Genomic DNA, 19,108 nt, shown 5'->3' with positions numbered 1-19,108 from the left:
GCCTCACATACAGACGAAAAATAGAGAGAGAGAGAAAATTATTTCATGAAAAAACAAGAGGAGTAATGTGTTTTTTAAAACGAAGAATAATTTTCTATCGTGTAAATGTTGTCAACGTTAAATCTATTACATTTCTTGCAAATAGAAAAGAAAAGCAATCGATGATCGTGAAAAATCTTTTAGATTATTATTTTATGACGATCCTTTCGATCGATTAAACTTTTTTGGAACAATCAACATACATACACGATTCATTCGGATAGTTTTATTTAATTAATTTCAACAAAATGGTCTTCATAAATGATAGTACGAGTAACTTATCATCGCTTAAAACGATTTTGGCTTAAAAGGATCAACGACTGAACGAAGAGGATTGGACCGACGAAACAACGAATTATTTTTTTCTAAATTTTATCTCTCGTACAACCTTTCATTTATGAAAAAACGGGAACGAACTACGAGATTATTTTTAATGTAAGATAAATTGTGATCGACGATCGACGAAAAAATGTATAAATTAATCGTTCGCCGATTTTCGTTCGTTGTTCGTGTTTCTTTTCCTTTTCTTAACCAATTGATTTTTCACTCGATATCAATTTTCTTCTTCTTGTGATTGTATTATTGAAATTTTCGAAATGTATACGTCATAAGGGCTAAAATATTTTTTTAGAAAGCGTTTTTTTTAAAAAGACGTTCGACGATGCGAGCTCGCAAAAACGTACTTATCTCTTCTATTTTGAAAACGGCACGAAAAAGAAGAATAAAAAGGTAAAAGGAATACATATATGTACGAACCTCCATCAAAATGACATCATACGGTGGATTCTTCGATGGTTCGTGTATTAATTTTTGAATTTCCGGAAGTCTCAAATTTTCACAAACTTCATTACCACCTAAGGTTGCCACTGTTCGTACCGGAAGCCCGGTTAGTATTATTCTCATTTGATCATAGGAAATGTTATTGACCAATTTCATTTGCGATGGTATCACTACCAATTCGGTGATATTAACCAATGGTTTTTTCAAATGAAACGAAGTGATCGCGTCGATCTGATGGCCCTTCTTAGCGAGACTTTTCATCAAAGCTTCGAACATGATAAAATGGCTTTTCCCTTGAAACGGAAAAACTCCGAGTATCCGATATCCTTGAGAGAACGTGAGACACAAAGCCATCCAAAAAATAATGTACCGTAACACCTTCATTTTTCCTCTTCGTGTCCTTTTCTCTTTTTCTCTTTCTCTTTTTCTCTCTTTTTTTCTTTTCTTTTCTTGTATTTGTCTTTTCCGTTCTTTTCCTTTCTTTCTCTATTTTTTCCTCCCTTTTTGTTGTTGTTTTTTTTTTCTTTTTTTTTTTCTACAAATACCCTCGTTACGTCCAATCGATGTTATTTAACTTAAACTCACCATGCATTTCGCTTTATATATATACTTACATATCAAAACGTCCAATCGCAAATGACGTAAAGTTCAGAAATCAGCATTGACTGGCTGACTATGTGTTTTTGTTCTCTTTTTTCTTTCTTCTTTTTTCTTTTTTCTTTTTTCTTTCCTTTTCTTTTGTCTTCGTTTTCTTTTCTTTTCTTTTTTTTTCGTTTCTTTAATTATTCGTCATTAACTCCTCTCACACAAACTAAAATATTTTCTACCGTTTCTTCACTTTAAGATATATTGTTGAAAATATTGGTGCACTGTGATGCATTACAATGAAGATATAATTAAAGATAAATATTGTTATTCACGTTATTATTTTCCTTTCTTTTTTTTTTCCTTGTTTGTAAAAGCAGCACGCGATAGAACAGATTCGATATCCGAGTACTCACAACCATGAGAAAAAATTTTGAGATATAGACTATCTCCTTGCAGAAGATGCAACTGCAAACTGAAAGATTGCCGATTGTTAACGGATAAAGAAACCTTCGTTTTTCCATGAGTCATGCTCTAACGTTATTGAATATACGTTGACTCTTGCTTTTATTGCTACTGTACGTTTATATAATATTTGAAAATATATACTACGTTTATATATTATTAACAGAACTTGACGTTCGTGTTAATATCGTTGAATTTCTCAACGAAATGATGCGGATTTGTAAAGATATCGCATTATATCCCTCTCTCTCCCTTCCCATATTCTTCCAATTACCAATATGTCTATCGTATCCCCTCCTCGCTTCTTAATTTTCGATGCGAAAGGATTAAAAAAACAACAACAAAAAAAAAAGGTGTGAATAACACTTTTTTTTCTTTTTCTTTTTCTTTCCTTTCTCCCTTTTTCTTTTTTCTTTTTTCTCTTTTCTTTTTCCTTTTTTTACAAAAATTATTAAACACTTACAAATTATATGTTGAGATAAACAGAACTTACTATCGCGTATTACCATTTTACAATTTCTTAAAAAGAAAACAAAATATGTATATATACGTATTTAAAAAATCAGATAAAAAAGAACAATACGAGTACAATTTATGAGACATTCTTATAAAAATTATTTAATTGCTTGAAAAGTAGATCATTATGAATCGAGAGTTGTGATTTGGTCGGGTGTTACATACGTCGACTGATAATATTTTTCTCTTTATTCCTTTACAGACACTTTATCGATAATTTTATTTTTTTTTTTATTTTTAGCTAGATTCTATTAATTAATGGTTAATGTCATCATTATCACTATATTTCACATTTAAATGAGCAACATTTATTGAAAATTTCAACATTATTTATTAGTCTTCCTAACGATTTCTCATTCTGTTTTTTTCTTTTTTTTTCTTTTTTTTTTCTTTTTATCATACCCTTGATACAATTTTTTTTTTTTTTTCTTTTCCTCATTTATTTCCATTAGCGTAATAGACGTATTTATATTTGGTATCTATTACATACTGCATTCATACGTAAAATATCAAACAGTAATAATAACATTAGGACATGGATGAGGAAAAACAAATTTATGCACTCTCATTGAAACACTATATATATTTGTAAGTTTTTCTTCTTCTTTTTTTTTTTGTTTCTTTAAATAAAGGATTGCAAAGATGTGTCATTATGACAAATGTTAAGTCATCTGTTATATATAAGACGCATCAGACAATAATCGAAATGAGCTTTAATCGTAGAGTAGATCTTTCTACGTATAATAGATTATCTAACTTTCGTTGTTTAAAGTTGAAAATTTTCCAATACTTCAAGGGGATAAGTGAGATACATGAGAGAATGATACGATAACTGTTTTATTGATTTTTTTATCAATCGGAAAAACTTTTAACTTCTCAGATTAAATTTCTCTCAATAATAATATTTTATTTCCTTGCTCTGATTTTTTTTTTATTCACACAATACATGGATACATAGATAGATATGTGGTTAGTATAATACTATACTTAGTATGGATTCGTTCTGAGTTTTCACAGTAATACAGGATTGAGAAAGAAACATTTCGATATTATACGATTCTTTTAACCGTGACAATGATGCACGAAATGACGATTTCCGACAATCATCGGTCGTCGGATGCAGAAAACATATCGTCTTTTATATCGTCACTTCTGCATATCATACAAAATATGTAATTGCATATGTGCGAGGAAAAAAAAAAAGAAAGGAAAATTACATATAATATAGTACGCGTATATATATATATATATATACACGTTCATTGACTTAACATTCGGTCATATGGTTTTTTAATTATAACGAATTGTAGATACGAAATAATTTTGTTACTTTTCCTTTTTTTTTTTCATTGCAACTTAATTATTATAAATATTTTGAAAATTGTGTTATTATTTTCATCATCATCATCATTATTATTATTATTATTATTATTATTATTATTATTATTATTACTACTTTATATATCGAATAAAAAATGTGATTATCAAGGTTGGAAGGGTAGAGGAATGGAATAAAAAAAAAAGGGAGTAGCTTTCTCTGGCGATTTTATTTTTTTTTTATTTTGAAAAGGTATACGTAAGAAGGACTTTTGAACTTCTGTGAAAGCTTTCGCGTGACGCAAAGGCGTACGTGCGTGGAATCATTATTACCTTACGAAACGAACTTCCGGATGGCTTCTCAACGTCGGCAGAGTGCTCGCTCTGCGTGAATCTCGAAATTGCAATTGCATAGATAACGCCTGGGAATACGTATATTGAATGGTAAAGGAGAACGCTTGCGCGTTAGAACCGATATCCTAGGATAAATCGATTTTATAATGGTGACTCTCTAATGAGCAAGAGATCGAACGATAAATAATTCACGTTTTAATAATATTATCTGACCTTACTCGAGCACGTTTAAATTTTCCTTTTCAACTTATTAATATCACGTTGTCATTATTTTCAACAAATTTTTTTAATGATTCATCAAATTTTTTAAGTACGCATACTTTGTTTATATTTAAATAAATAACGTTAGTAATCCTTTCTTTTTCTTTCTTTTTTTTTTTCATGAGAATATTTAGTATTTCATATCTGAATAAATAATTATTGTATCTTGCATCGAACGAACATTTGGTATTTTATGTACAACACTATGGATTTTTTTTCTTTCTTTTTTTTTTTTTTTTTTTTTTTTTTTTTAAAAAAGAAAAAATAGGCAAATGCCTTCATTACATTTCTTATCTGTAATATATATGTTAATGTTAACACGAATTACGAGCTACATATTTTTTTTTCTAAACGAATATAAATGGTTTAAAAGATTATTATGATTTCGCGTTAAGTAATTATATTATATATCTCCCGGGTGTTTCATAAATCGAATTGGAATTTTCAATAACAGCAAACTATCACAGTCATTTTTCTTTATCATTTTAGAACCGTTCTGTCCTACGATATTTGATGGATGGTCTTGTTGGCCCGACACACCAGCCGGATCTACCGCTTACATTCCCTGTCCTGATTTCATTACGGGATTCGACGCATCGTGTAAGTACCTTTAATTTTGATTTGTAACGTGTTATATACTCATATAATCGAATATGATAGAAAACATATATAGATATTGGATTATCCAATAAATAATATTAGAATGTTTTATTGTGTGTGTGTATGTGTGTAGGTATATGTATATATGAAGATATATAAAATATATAAAAAGTGAGCCAGATGAAAAGTATCTATTCCAATGTATTTTCTTTTATTTTTGGGAATTATATGGGAAATAAATATAAGTCGATGAGGAACGTGCAAAGTTTTTTTTTAATAAGATATAATTAACATACGCTCATCTTATACATGGTATCAAAAGTAATAAACGAATCTAGCAGTAAATATAAACGAAAATATAAAAAATAAAAAAAAGTAAAAAGAAAAAAAATAAATCGTATAAAAATATCACTCTCCTTTTTGTTCACATTTATTACTATCTACTATTAATCCATTATTTACATATCTATACGATACTAAAAGTATGATCTATTGAAATGACTTTACAGTGGTAGATTAACGTAAAGGGAAAAAGAGAGAAAAAAAATAATAAAAAAAATTGTGAGGCTCTTATTAAAGAACATACGCGTTCTACGATATGCACACGTGAAAACTTTGTACTCGAGGATAGTTAATTTACAGAATGTTTTAAAGATTTTATAATGTTTTTAAAGAGACTTATGAACGTGTAAAATATGTATCTAACGTCGCAGTATGTAGATACTTGCTTAAGATATTAAAATGAAAGTTAAATTATTAATTAGTTTTTATTGATCAACGCTGCAGCTGTAAAAGCCGGCCGCGTTGATCTTCGTGTACATTATACTTTTAATCGTACGATTATCGCTATTACGAAGTACATTTACCAGTGCATCGTATCTTGCAACATTGGCCGGTATTTTAATAATTGGTAAACTCGATGCTGCAACCAGATTAGCATAGATGGACGGACATTCGATGAGGTGTTCTATAATGATTAATTTGAATTCCTCGAGATTTTCGATACGAATTATCGCAAAGAAATGTTGAAGGGAATCGATGATGCTGGACGGATAAAGGGGACTGTACTCGCAGACCAATTCAGGTATTTTATCGCACAATTTCGATGCGAAAACGCTCGGTTCGTTCGATTCGACGTATTCCTTCGTCAAAACCAACAAAAAGTATGTCGTCAGATCCATATCCGGCGTCATACACATATCGAATAATTTCAACGTTCCATTAATCATTTGCAAATCGTATTTAGTGTCGCTCAATAGGTGCGATATTACGTCGTGTATGATGGCGCGTATTGTGTAATTAACGGGAAAGAAATGTGACTTTTTCGGATGTGCCACGTCCCAACCAGTTTTGACAACTTTTACAAAGATACCCGTCAACGTAGCGAATCTCGATTCCATCTTGTCCTTCCTCAATAAAAGAAAATTGTTTACCGTGAATTTTCTAAAAGTATCTTTCATAACGTAATCGGGATTGAATAGATATTTCTCGATGATCTCCTCGCAAAATTTGTCCGGTAGAATGTTGGCAACGGCCTCGTCTATCTTGCTGACAGTATTCTCTATATACCACCTTGCCGTACTGTCGTCATCGAGTTCTTCGATCTTAATGGCCTTTTCCGACATATCGATGATCTCTCGAATGAAATCACATACATATTCCGTCGGGATATCTTTTATTAAAAACATAAACGGTTTCTTATTTTTCCAGTCCTCCAATTTAAATTCACGTAGACAATTTCTAAAGGTTGACCAAGTAGTAGGTCCAGGTTCCTTCTTGAACATATTGTAAGCTTTCATTATTATAACTTCGCGAATCGAATGATGCTTCTCCTCTCTCCATTGCGACAAAAGAAAATCCGAACTGCCTTGGAGCGTTTCGATTCTACAGATTAGCCTGATTCCGTGTTTTCTAACCGAGACGCGTTTACTGGCTAAATCCTTGGCGAAGGATTTAATCTTTATTAGCGATGTTCGATCGCATACGTTCGTTAAAACCCGTAAAGCCAACGACAAGTAATCACCCTCGCATATTCTAGCGATTATTTCAATCGGTACCGGTGGATCAGACATAAGTATGCCTTTTAACGCGTTCGTCAATAGCTTGTGTTTGTTACTGGCATCGTTCTGTTGAATGTCGATTATTTTGTCCTTAGGTATATAGGGATCGACGATTTTCGAATAAGTGTCGCCATAAAGGAGCATACCTAGGAATTGTATATAATACACTTTATTCTCATCCTTTAAACGTCTCGTAGCCTCTTCCATAAATTTTATCGGTATGTCCTTGTACCAACGGCTGGTAGTTATAAAACGTTTCATAGTTTTAACGTGCCTACTCGTCTCGCAATTGTTCAAATAATCAGTAAATTGTTTCAAGACGAATTCCGGATTCTTCTTCAATTGTGCCAATGCTTTCCCAGAATCAATGTTCCCAGCATTTTCTTCCTCTACCACCCACAATTTGTACAGATCTTCGTCCTCCTTCTTCAAATTCTTCTTTATAGCATCGACGAGATAACTCTCGATCGGTGGTACTTTAGTGACTATCAATCGGGTCTGTTCCATAAGCCACGGATAATTTTTCAAATACAATTTTTTCAATTGCTGATTCGTTCCCTTCTTTGCGTGGCGTCTATTGTAATTGCTTATAGCGAGTAAAAGATCGTTTACCATGCTTAACATGCTTGTTTTCTCCCATTGAGGATCCTTCGTTTCGAATTTCTTTTCTATAATCTCAAGTATATGATTCAAACACTTTTTCTGATATTCAGCGTTATCCTGAATTATCCACCTGTTGTTCCAATTTTGCAGTTCTATTTCCACGAAGATATCTAAAATCTTTTTCAACGACAAGTGATTCTTCAATCTAAAACGAATTGCGGATTCTAAGAGCAACCTGTTCCTCGGATAATACGTAGATAATTGTTCTTTAATGTAATTCCTTTCGATAATTTCGTCTATAATGATCCAATGTCTTCTACTCAAATCCGAGAGATCATAGATATTACGAAATCCTTCGAACAAAGATGCCCAGAACCAACTGTCCTCGTTTTTGTGTCTTATATTGATGTGTTCTAAAATCTCGAATAATGCATCGTCGTCCTGATTTATCTTACAGGAATAAATTATCTGTACTAACGAGGCCACCCTGTCCGCACTAAATTTGGCCTTGTTTATTTCGCTTATGATCGTTGGTATTATCTCTTTCGTTGGTAAGTAACATCTCCATACACGCTTGTAATTCAAATCGTACGTGTAATTGTTCGAGTTTTGAGAAATCAATCGTCGGGTCTCTATGATTCGTTGATTGACCGGCAATATAGAAAGTAAATTTGACGTTACGTTGGAAACTTTGTCGAACAAGCTCTTCTTATAAATTTCTTCGTGAGATTTTAACAAGAGGTTCGCCTGCTTCTCAACTGGATAATGCTCGAGATACTTCAACATCTGATTGGTATTAAACTTGTTTATATCCTTTGGCAGCAATTTCGGGAATATAATCTCCATGCGATTAGCGTCTATCAACTTAAGAGGTATCATATTGATGAATAACTTTGGCTTATTTAGGAACGTTTCCTTAGCGTTTTTAAGGAATATATTGGCGCATTTAAACTTTAAATTGACCACCGGCGGATGACTCTCGTACCTTTCGAAAATCTCGATGAAATCTTCTAGATTTTTTTTTATTAACATCGGTAAAAAGCTGGAGTATTGGTGAATGGATACCTTGTGAGTGTTTCGCACTAAATGATCGTCGTTTGGCCGATCGAGTTTCAAATAACGTATTACAAGATCCGGCTTGGTTAAATACCATTTTTTCAAGACGTTGTTCGAAATTACGATTCTATGACGAACGATTACATCGTATATGAATGATTCGTTACATGCACGTAATAAAACTATAGATTGGTCCACGCCGTAAGCTTTCGATAAAGCTAAAAAGAATTCCTCGGCCAAGGCCGGATGCTTCCTTCCCAAATGACAAGACAAACTCTTTATAATCCGTTTTCTAGCTTTCAAGGACACGTACGGTAAGATGTTTTCGAAGAAGAAGTTAACGTTTACTATGTTCTTATTACGTCCGTCGAAATACCAACGAGCTTTTAACGCTTTCGATACGATAAACAAATCTTCCGATTTTAAAGCTTCGGTAATCACATCGTACTTCTTTAACATATTACCAGCTATTATTTTCACAAGTGGTATCAACGGCTGACGTATATCGTTCCCCCAGTTATTCAAATCCAATTCCTGCCCTTCGACTTTAATACGATCTTTAATCAATTTCGATATCCATTGATATTTTTTGGTAGGTGTGTCACCTGGAATCGCTTGAATCGCATCGAGATAAGACATCACCGAACTCATAATGATTATTTTCTCTAGAGAACAGAAAAAAAATGTCAAATTATGATCCTATTCTTTAATACGATTTAAGTACGCATACACACGCATACATCTACGTATATACGTACGTACGTACGTATGTATATATGTATGTATGTATGTATCTATAAACGCATATCAATCTTTGTTCATTAAATGGAACAATGTAATAATTAAAATACCTTGTACAATCGTTCTTCGAAAAAAAGATCCTTCTTATTTCGTTCCTCTCTACGATCTATATTTTATCTCTTTATCTCTAATCGCCGGTTACGATTCCTTCTAACGGTTACGATTTCTAACGCCACCTTTGGTATTCGGTTAAACTCTGATTATAGTGATCACAAAGGAACGTCTTTCGCGGACGTCTTGTCGACGATTATCGAAACATTGCAACAAGAAGAACGTTCGACTTTCAGTTCGATGATAATTTCGATTATGGTATATGTGTGTATATGTATATACGCGTAAACGCACATATACACAGGCACATGTATTTAACAAAAAGAAGAATGATTCACGAGGACGATCGATGATATATCTTTTGGATCTCTTCTACAAAAAAAAAAGAAAAAAAAAAAAAGAAAAAAAAACAGAAAAATAATCAAACGCGCGTTACACGTGTGCTGCTTTCTTCTTTTCTTCGCGTGAAATTCGTTAAATACGACCGTTGTTATTGTTATCAGAATTCTCGTCGATGACTAATTATAGACGTCACTCCGGCGTTCGACCTTGTCGTCGTCTTTTTCCTTCCGCGAAAACAAATTGAAAAATATTAGCGAAGCACTGAATTTCACGAACGAATCCTTTTCTTCTTCTTTGCTTTCGCACAAGAGTCCCAATCTCTAAACGCACAAATAACAAAATGTAATGATTAATGATTAATCGATCGATTTGAATTTATCGTCCTATATATGAAACGTACTAACGATCAAAACAATAACTAATAAAATAAGCCGGCATTGAACCAAATGTAACTATACGAGATAGAACGAACGTGCCAGTCTATTCGCGATTCCATCGACTAAATACGATCGAAGTGACACAGTGGTTCTTTCTTGTACTAACGTGTTATCTATAACTACATGGATTAGCCATTAGGCGAGTAGCATTCACTTGAGTGCAATCAACCACGTTACCTCTTTCCTTTCTATACGTCATATGTGTGTGAGTGTATATATATATATCTTATTTACATGCAATTTTTCAAGTGTGATGATATTTTTGTCTTGTTTTTTTCCTTGTCAATCAATTTATGCAAATTCTCTTAAAGAATTTTCGTCATCGTCATTATTTTTATTACTTTTTTCTCTTTTTCTTTTCCTTTTTTCCCTTTTTTTTTCCTTTTTTTTTTCTTTCTTTTTTTTTTTTTTTTACATAAACATATTCACAGTACGGTTAAACTTCTATTGAACAAGATTACATATTACAAAAAGATAAACCAATAAATATTACATAATAAATAACCAATAAAACAAGCATATTTACAATCGAATAAGAATATTACAACAATAGAATATGTAACAGTGATAAGATAAAAGAGAGTTTGTCTGGTAGAATGAATGTAGTGAGAAAACAAATATAATCCAGACATAATACAATTTGTTTCTCAACGAAACATCTATCTTTCATCCTTATAATTTGTTCTTCATCATCGTATTCCACTCGAATCTTTGTATACCTATTGGAATGCTCTCCATTCGTAAATTCTCATCAATATTGAAGTAATTATATTCGTTGGTATTCCTTTTCAAAGGTTCCCATAAAACGGGAATAAGTTCTGTAGTAATAGGTGTAGGATTTCTATGGAACGATTGTAATAATCGTTTAATAGACAATATATATATATATATATGTACAAATATATATCTGTATGTGTGTGTGTGTGTGTGTGTGTATAGAAGTGGTGTAGGTATGAAGAATTAAATTAAAAGATACATTACCCTGTCTTAGCAAAATCAGTCCACAACTGTGTAAAATATTCCATTATTTTGTAATCCTTTGTACCAGGACTATGTGGTTCCAAGGATACCAATTTTTGAAGTTTTCCATAGAACATATAAAATAGTTCGTCGCCATGCGTCGCTCCTAGTATTATACATATAAAAAAATAATATGAAACGATTTACGTTTATTCAATATAAAAAGATAATAAAGGTATTTCTATATTTTTTTTTGTTTTTTCTTCTTTTCTTTTTTTTTACCTGGTATCTCAATGCCCATGATCGTCTTCATGAAGGAGGCATTTGTGCACTCGTAAGAAAACTTGTAAAAGTATACTGGATATTTATTTATCTTGGCTATCATTCGTACGAATTCAAAAATATGATAAATGAATATTACGTCGCCTAAAAAGTGCATAATATTTTCGGAAGGTTCGCAGTCGAACGATTTCTCTCCGAAATACAAACGTTTGAAATCATTCACGGTGATATTTTTTTCTTCGAGCTTTCTCGCAAGAGGAGGCGATATAAAATCTTTGAAGGTGGATTTTAATCGACGATTTCTTCTCAAAATCGCAGCTAAAAAGAAAGACGTTCGTTAGTGACAATTATTCGTTCAACATTTTAAATCAATGATCAGTACTTTTAATAATAATATAATCGAGATCAATCCTGATACTTAATTATCGATCATTAACATTATTTTAAAATATGATATTAGTGATTAATAAAAACACTAATTCGAACAAACAAAAGCGAAATTTGATTTTTCAACGATAATAATTTTATTATCGACTTACGTGAGATACTACTAGTACCCAAGAAAAAGGATCCTTCCTCACTGTTAAAACCTAACAAGAAAGGTACCTTAATACCAACTTGCATAGCGATCTCTGGTGGTTGTGTTAAAAATGGATTCTTTGATTTATAATCCACTCCTGGTAGAAACGGTGAGAAGAATATTAATCTTTCCTAAATGGTAAAACTTTCGTTTTATTTTTTAACGGGACGAACGATCGTACAAACGAATATTATATAGAAAATAAATAATTATCCAGATATTATTTACCTCCGGGAAAGTTACATAGGATTGATATTTCACGAGCTTCGTAACTTCCACTTTTCGAAGAAAATCAACGACCGCTTTAGGATCGAACGATTCGAGACCTAGCTTCGCTGATAACTGATAACCGTATTTTTTGGGTTCATCCAATGTATAAGCCCAAAAGTTGGTGGCTAAGCCGCTTTGCGCTATAGCCTTGTGAAATAATCCTAAAGGAAAGAAAGAAAAAAGAAAAGAAAAGAAAAGAAAAAGAAAAAGATGAGAACAATAAAAAGAAGAAAGAAGAAGAAGGGATACCGATAAAGACGAGATTTCAGGGATTTATAGAGTGATCCTAAACATCTTATCACGTGGATCCCAATTTTTGATACGAGATATGGAAGCAAAAAGAGAACAAAAAAAAGGAAAAGAAAGAACCTTTTTCTTTTTTGTGTTTGTATGAAGATTCGTTCGATTTTTTTATACCGGTAAAAAAAAAAAATCATCGTTTCGAGTTAATTCACCGTGTTAAGATACAACCAGGTAGAAATGTAATTAAATCGAGTAAATCCTACCTTCTGCCAACGGTGATATTGTTAAGTAATGAACCGAGGCTGCGCCAGCGCTTCCACCAAATATAGTTACGTTCTGAGGATCGCCACCGAATACTACGATATTATCTCTGACCCAGCGTAATGCCATTACTTGGTCCTTCAAGCCTTGATTACCCGGTGCAACCTCATCCTCCAGATTAAGAAATCCTAAAGCAGGTCTTTGTCAAGATAAATACGTATGGACGAAATAATGCGATTACGAGGTTCCTCGTTTTATTAAAATTGAAACCATTGAAATTTATCTTCTTTTTCTTTTTGTTTTGTTTTGTTTCTTTTTCTGAATGTTAATGCTAATGTTATCATGCTAAATGCTAAATTAAAAGTGATAAGTGGTACAAGTCAATTTCTCATTGACGTGTCTATATTCCTATTTTTTTCTTTCGTTCTATCGACCAAATTATTTTTCACTTTATCTTGAAAGAAAGGAAGAATGCGTGTGATTGACTGTGTGTTTCGATAGAAACGTATACCAATTCGTGCTGCTCCGAACTGATATTGAAACAACATGGATAGTACGGACTGCGAATGTTTAATAACAAGATTTTAGTATTTTTTAATTATGTATTTTAATTATGTATTTAGTATTTCGTAATTTTTAATTATGCGTTTTAAGTGGGCAAAAGGAATTTTTTTCTTTTTATTATTATTATTATCATTATTATTATTATTATTATTATTATTATTATTATTCGTTTAGAAATATCGTTTCGACTTAATTCGATATTTACGATAATGTAATTATAATTGCAATTATAATGTTATCGAACAAAATGATATTCGTATGGACTCACCTAATACACCAAGTCGATAATTGATCGTGACGAGTATGATGTCCTTACGAACGATGTAATCAGGACTGTACATGTTATCGTTTCCTGATCCTATATTGAAACCACCACCATGAATCCAAACCATTACTGGCAATTTCACAGACATCTCGATTCTCCTTGGTTTATAGACATTTAAATAGAGACAATCTTCGCTTCCTACTATTTCACCAGTTATCGCTAGTTGAATGCAAATATTACCGAATTTTGAACCATCTCTTATACCTTTCCATCCTTCTGGGAGTAATGGATCCTAAAGTATCGTTGCTTATTAGAAAAATGCAAAAAAAGATGTGTGGTGCATTTTTTTTTTTTTTTTGAATTAACGATTTAAATAGACCTCGAAAAAAAGAGAGATAAGATTCAATGAATCATAAAAAATGATACAAGTGAGATTTAAAAGAGAATAAATATGCATTTTCTTTTTATTATATCTATAATAATCATGAAAATTATTCCAAAGAAAATTATGCTAAAGGATTATCGATATACGTGTTCATTAAGATTCATATTGAAATACCTAAGTATACTTTGACTGTAAGAATAAATTAACACTTATAATGTATAGACAATGTGTACTATTATAGATGTAAAAAAAAAGAGATAGAGACAGAGAGAGAGAGAGAGAGAGAGAAATTTAATTGTTCTTCATTGTACATCGCAATATTTTATTATGTTTTACAAAGACGGATATAGAAATGGAACACTTAAATTTAATAAACTATTATAAACAGAAATTTTATAGATTACGTTGAGCTCTTATTAATCTGAAATTATATAACTTCGTAATTGCATAATCAAAATTTATCATATAGCAGAATATAAAAGAAACGTATTATATGTTACTTAACAAAGTTAACAAATACGTGTATCTATACATACACACACATATAGAAAAACTATTTTTCTTGGATTTTAATATTTTTTGATCGTAAAAATCATAGTATAATAATGATCAATGCTACGATATTATTTGACCTTTGTTCGTAAGAAAAGTTTATTGGATACATAATTTTTTTTCTTTCCTTTCTTTCTTTTAATAAAGTAAAGTTTGTTTCAATTAGTTATACATACCTTAAATCTAAGCTTGCCGATCGGTGGTTTCGCATAAGGTATTCCTCGAAATGCCAAAAACTGATCATTATTACCACAAACGTTATCCTCGATAACACCTTGAATTTTTCCTTGTTTAAGAGACAACACAGGTCTTTGTTGTTGATGATCCATATGTATCCGTGTAATGTACGTATCTATCTATCTATGTATGTATGTATCTATGTATATACAAAAACAAAATTCACTTGGTAAGAAGAATAAGAAAAATAGAAAATATATACGTCCGATCACTAACAACACTCGTTCGTGAGTCCCAGTGTTTCTCTGCTTGCGTGCAGTATTATCTACAAGCATTCGAACTAAGTGGGGAGAGATTGGCTCGAAAGTAACGGGAATGTCATCTCGAGCCAATCCTATTCATTGCAAAGAAAACTTAGGTCGACGAGTATTGTTCCGATCAAATCATTATGATAAACGTAAATGAAGAAAAAAAAAAAAGAAAAAATATATGGAATACATTATCTTACTAAAAGTGATATAATTTATTTTCTTACTCATTTATTTTTTTAATATACGATTTTATATGATATATAATAGTAGATGATTAATAATGTAATCATCGAACGAACTTATTTATGACGATTATATGATTATAGATGGTTGATAAACATTTTTTACTTTTACGAAGACTCGTTTAGCATGTTTAAATCATGAAGATACATAAATAGATACCTTTAACTTTCTATCTTTTATAACGAGAAGGAAGAATTAAGTCGGTCAAGCGTGTATCGATTGGATATAAGTATTGTGTATTTATCTATTTATTCGATATTACTTCGAAAGAAACGTATGTTAAAATTGTAAGGAGCTTATCCTTCGTGTATATATATATGGTGTTTTATTAAAAGATTAAAATTTTTTTTTCTTGCCCCACGATAAATTAATATTCGCCGGATATAAATGTATAAATGTATGACACCTTGTCATTCAAATATAAACTCTTTCTTTCTTTCTTTCTTTCTTTTTTTTTTCATAATATTACATTTTCTTTATGCTTGTATTAAACTTTTTTTCTTTCATATCCGATTAAAAAATTTACAACTTTACAAATCGTTAATATCGAAAATACGAAACACTGAAATGCGTGTGTTTTTAGATTTATTTTATTGTCAAGCATTACGGAATTACTCGTAAAAAAGATCCTAAAACCAACGCGCGTATAAGTATGCTGCAAACCATCACGCTATGTAATACACATTAAATCATTTTTACGAAGCACTCGAAGACAACAAGTAAATAAGTATTGTACAATTCATAAAAATTGCCTCGTTAAAGAAAGAAAAAAAAGAAAGAAAACCCTGAGTTTCCTAATTATTTCGAATGAAATGGGAAAAAATATAAATTGTTATTATCTTTAATAGTATTGAAATGGAATAATCAAAAGTAGATTATGCGTCATTAAGTAGAAACGTTAATTCGTTGCTCGGAGCAATTTGAAGTCAATTTAAAGCTCGTTTAACTTAAAATTAGATGTTTTTAGTTAAAAGCTATCGTTTCAATTGTTTTTTTTATATATTTTATCGCATTTGTTATATATATATATATATTTTCTTTTTCTTTCTTTTAACTCTTCGATACAAGAACGTATACATTCGTGATAAAAATTTTTAATTACGTAATATTCTATTTGAATGAGAAGTAATATCCGGCACTATGAAATATATTCGTAATTGAAACGGATGATCTTTCTCAATGTATGCTTGATCTTTATTACTAAAATTAATTAAGCACAACGTATCATGAGAGATACGCGACCGTTGTGCTAAACACGTTGTTACTTATTACAAAGTTTCTCTCTCTCTCTCTCTCTCTCTCTCTCTCTCTCTCTCTCTCTATCTCCATCTCTCTTTATTCCCCCCATCCATTACTATGGGAATATTACGTGCAGTAACGTACGTATTAATATATACGAATTTCGATATTTATAGGAAATCGTATATATCATCGAAATAAAAATTTAACGTTTTATTAATCGGACTTTTGAACGGTTTATATTCGAATATGTTACGAATATAATTTTTAATAACGAATATCATTTTTTATTTTTTTCTATATTTTATTCTCGTAACTCTTTCTCTCTCTCTCTCTCTCTCTCTCTCTCTCTCTCTCTCTCTCTCTCTCTCTCTCTCTCTCTCTCTCTCTCTCTATCTATCTATCTATCTATCTATATATCTATCTATCTCTATCTCTCTTTTTTATCCATTTTATCATTTTGTAGTTATTAAGGTAAAACTGAGTATGGGACAAAAGTTTAAAAAAAATAATGATATTATTAATATTTATTCGATTCAAAAACCATTCAAAATTTTTGTTTATTGTTTTGAAATATTTGTATTTCATTTATCTTATCATAACCTTCTCGTTTATATTAAATAAAAAAAGTAAAAAAGGATGAGATTTTTTCGAGAGGTGTTCATGTTTCATTATCTTTTTTTTTTAAATTCTCAATAGATTTTCGCAAAGAGAATTCTCTAATCGATATAGATTGGCAGATTCTCATTGTTCAATTTATCTTTTTGTTTCGATACCGTTTCCTTCTAGACGAGGTATCAATTTAATGAAATGAGATCGTCTGTTCTGTGCAACGTCAGAACATCGATATAACATAGATATGACTAGACATCTATTCGTTTTATTCAGAATACCTTTATCATCGCAATACAAAATTCTATGAATCGCAAGAGAAAATTCTAGAAATATGCTTGATGGCACAAATCAAAAATCTTTTCTTGCAAGATAAAAAATACCGACGCATCCGTCAGCAAAACGATATGCGATCATAGAAAGCAAAGTGAACGAATAAAGACGAAGAAAAGATTGGAAAATTCGGAAGTAATGAGATCTTATTTCTAAGTATGGTAAAGAGATATATGACCTTGAGATAAAATAAGATATTAGAAATAAACAAAATAAAATAAAATAAAAAATTGTTAGGTCTACCTATATCAATGGTAACGTCATAGAACGATATAATTTTTTTAATCGTACTCTCGTTCACTTTTTGTAGTTCATTTTTCTTCGATCGAACGTTCGCGCGAGAAAGTAGGATCTATAACTATCGTGTCGCCGGCGGATGTGAAAAATCTCGATCTAACTTAGATCGATGTTTTCCGTCACGCGTGCAATTGAAGCGATAATGGTGCTTTCAGCTGTTCTCGAAGTTGATATAAAAGCATGTAAGTACATTGAAAAGACTCGATATCGAATATCGACGATATTGTCTAGCCGTTTATGTAATGTACAAAATGAATTATACATAATAACTATCTTGATCGTTTAACATTGTTGAACGATAATGGAAAGAAGTTTCTTTTTTTTTTCTTTTCTTTTTGGAATAGAATATTTAATACGAACATTAATATAACAACGAACATTAATACTTTTGTACACTTCTATATTTTTAATATAATAATTGAAGATTTATTATATTGAGATTGATGTCACACGACCATTAGAATAACAGTGTCCCGGATTTATCGTGCAAACGATAAAGGCCGACCTCACACGATAATATAAATTTATATTATAGATATAATCAATTTTAATTTAATGTATGACACCGGTGTAGATATATATGTACATATTCTCATTGTTCGTATCTGCGTCTGTGTATATGTATATACAATTTTTCCTTTTAGGTATTTTTACGAGTTGAAATAAAAAAATATATATAAACGTATATACTGCATAATAGATTTATTTAAACGAGTGACGAAAAAAATTTATAACCTCGCGGTTTCCATGAAGATTAAATCCGCCGATGGATAATACATAGAGACAATTCGAATTTCTCGGTAAATAGATTATAGTAAACTACTTGAATCAAGTTCGCAATGTTGATCAAAGTGTTCGACACGATGGAGGAGTCAGTCACGTGGTTACATTGAATATTCATGATTTCAACATTCTAACAATCTTATGTTAATATATTCGTGGACAGTAGGGATGTCGTTAGGTATAATTTACTTAACGTTAGGCGAATTCAACGTGTTTGCTTTTGCTTTCCCTTACCTTCTCCCTTCATCCATCTCCTCCCCTCTCCCAGTACTTTATTACAAAGCTTTCAATGTTTTGAATTAGAATTTCCATTCATTATTTACATCGAATATCGATGTAAGTAAGGCTTTTGACGTTAGAGAGAAACCTCAATATGCTTTGAAACAATGTATCAAAGCTTAAGTATCAAAGCCGCACCTGGAAACCGCTCCTACCATAGAATGGAAGGGCATTTACACCACACCTCTAAACCGCACCCCCCCCA

General features: G+C 31.4%; 2 protein-coding genes across 13 annotated transcripts in view; one reads left to right on the top strand and one right to left on the bottom strand.

Moving 5' to 3' along the window:
* The window catches only part of LOC127071363 (calcitonin receptor-like), a 100,002-nt gene that overhangs the window by 53,977 nt on the left and 26,917 nt on the right, over positions 1 to 19,108 (top strand). For all 8 annotated transcript variants that reach the window (XM_051010557.1, XM_051010555.1, XM_051010559.1 and 5 more), the window contains one exon: positions 4,807 to 4,917. In XM_051010557.1, coding sequence (XP_050866514.1) covers positions 4,807 to 4,917 — 111 coding nt within the window. The remainder of the gene's footprint in view (positions 1 to 4,806; positions 4,918 to 19,108) is intronic.
* LOC127071361 (juvenile hormone esterase-like) overlaps positions 5,172 to 19,108 on the bottom strand; it is a 28,594-nt gene continuing 14,657 nt past the window's right edge. Inside the window, exons 1-8 of one of the 5 annotated variants that reach the window (XM_051010549.1) lie at positions 14,806 to 15,111; positions 13,696 to 13,984; positions 12,866 to 13,051; positions 12,318 to 12,520; positions 12,049 to 12,220; positions 11,510 to 11,827; positions 11,249 to 11,393; positions 9,089 to 9,301 (exon numbers count right to left, since the gene is read on the bottom strand). In XM_051010549.1, the coding sequence (XP_050866506.1) occupies positions 9,238 to 9,301; positions 11,249 to 11,393; positions 11,510 to 11,827; positions 12,049 to 12,220; positions 12,318 to 12,520; positions 12,866 to 13,051; positions 13,696 to 13,984; positions 14,806 to 14,958 (1,530 nt within the window). In that variant the 5' untranslated portion in view covers positions 14,959 to 15,111 and the 3' untranslated portion in view covers positions 9,089 to 9,237. Of the gene's footprint in view, positions 9,302 to 9,487; positions 10,151 to 10,501; positions 11,109 to 11,248; positions 11,394 to 11,509; positions 11,828 to 12,048; positions 12,221 to 12,317; positions 12,521 to 12,865; positions 13,052 to 13,695; positions 13,985 to 14,805; positions 15,112 to 19,108 lie in introns of those variants that run through there. The other 4 variants (XM_051010548.1, XM_051010551.1, XM_051010546.1 and 1 more) reach the window with 4 other exon arrangements.

This window comes from Vespula vulgaris, chromosome 21 (genome assembly GCF_905475345.1).
Source record: "Vespula vulgaris chromosome 21, iyVesVulg1.1, whole genome shotgun sequence".
Lineage (NCBI taxonomy): Eukaryota > Metazoa > Arthropoda > Insecta > Hymenoptera > Vespidae > Vespula > Vespula vulgaris.
Note: the sequence above shows the minus strand (reverse complement) of the source record. Positions and strands in the feature narration are given on the sequence as shown.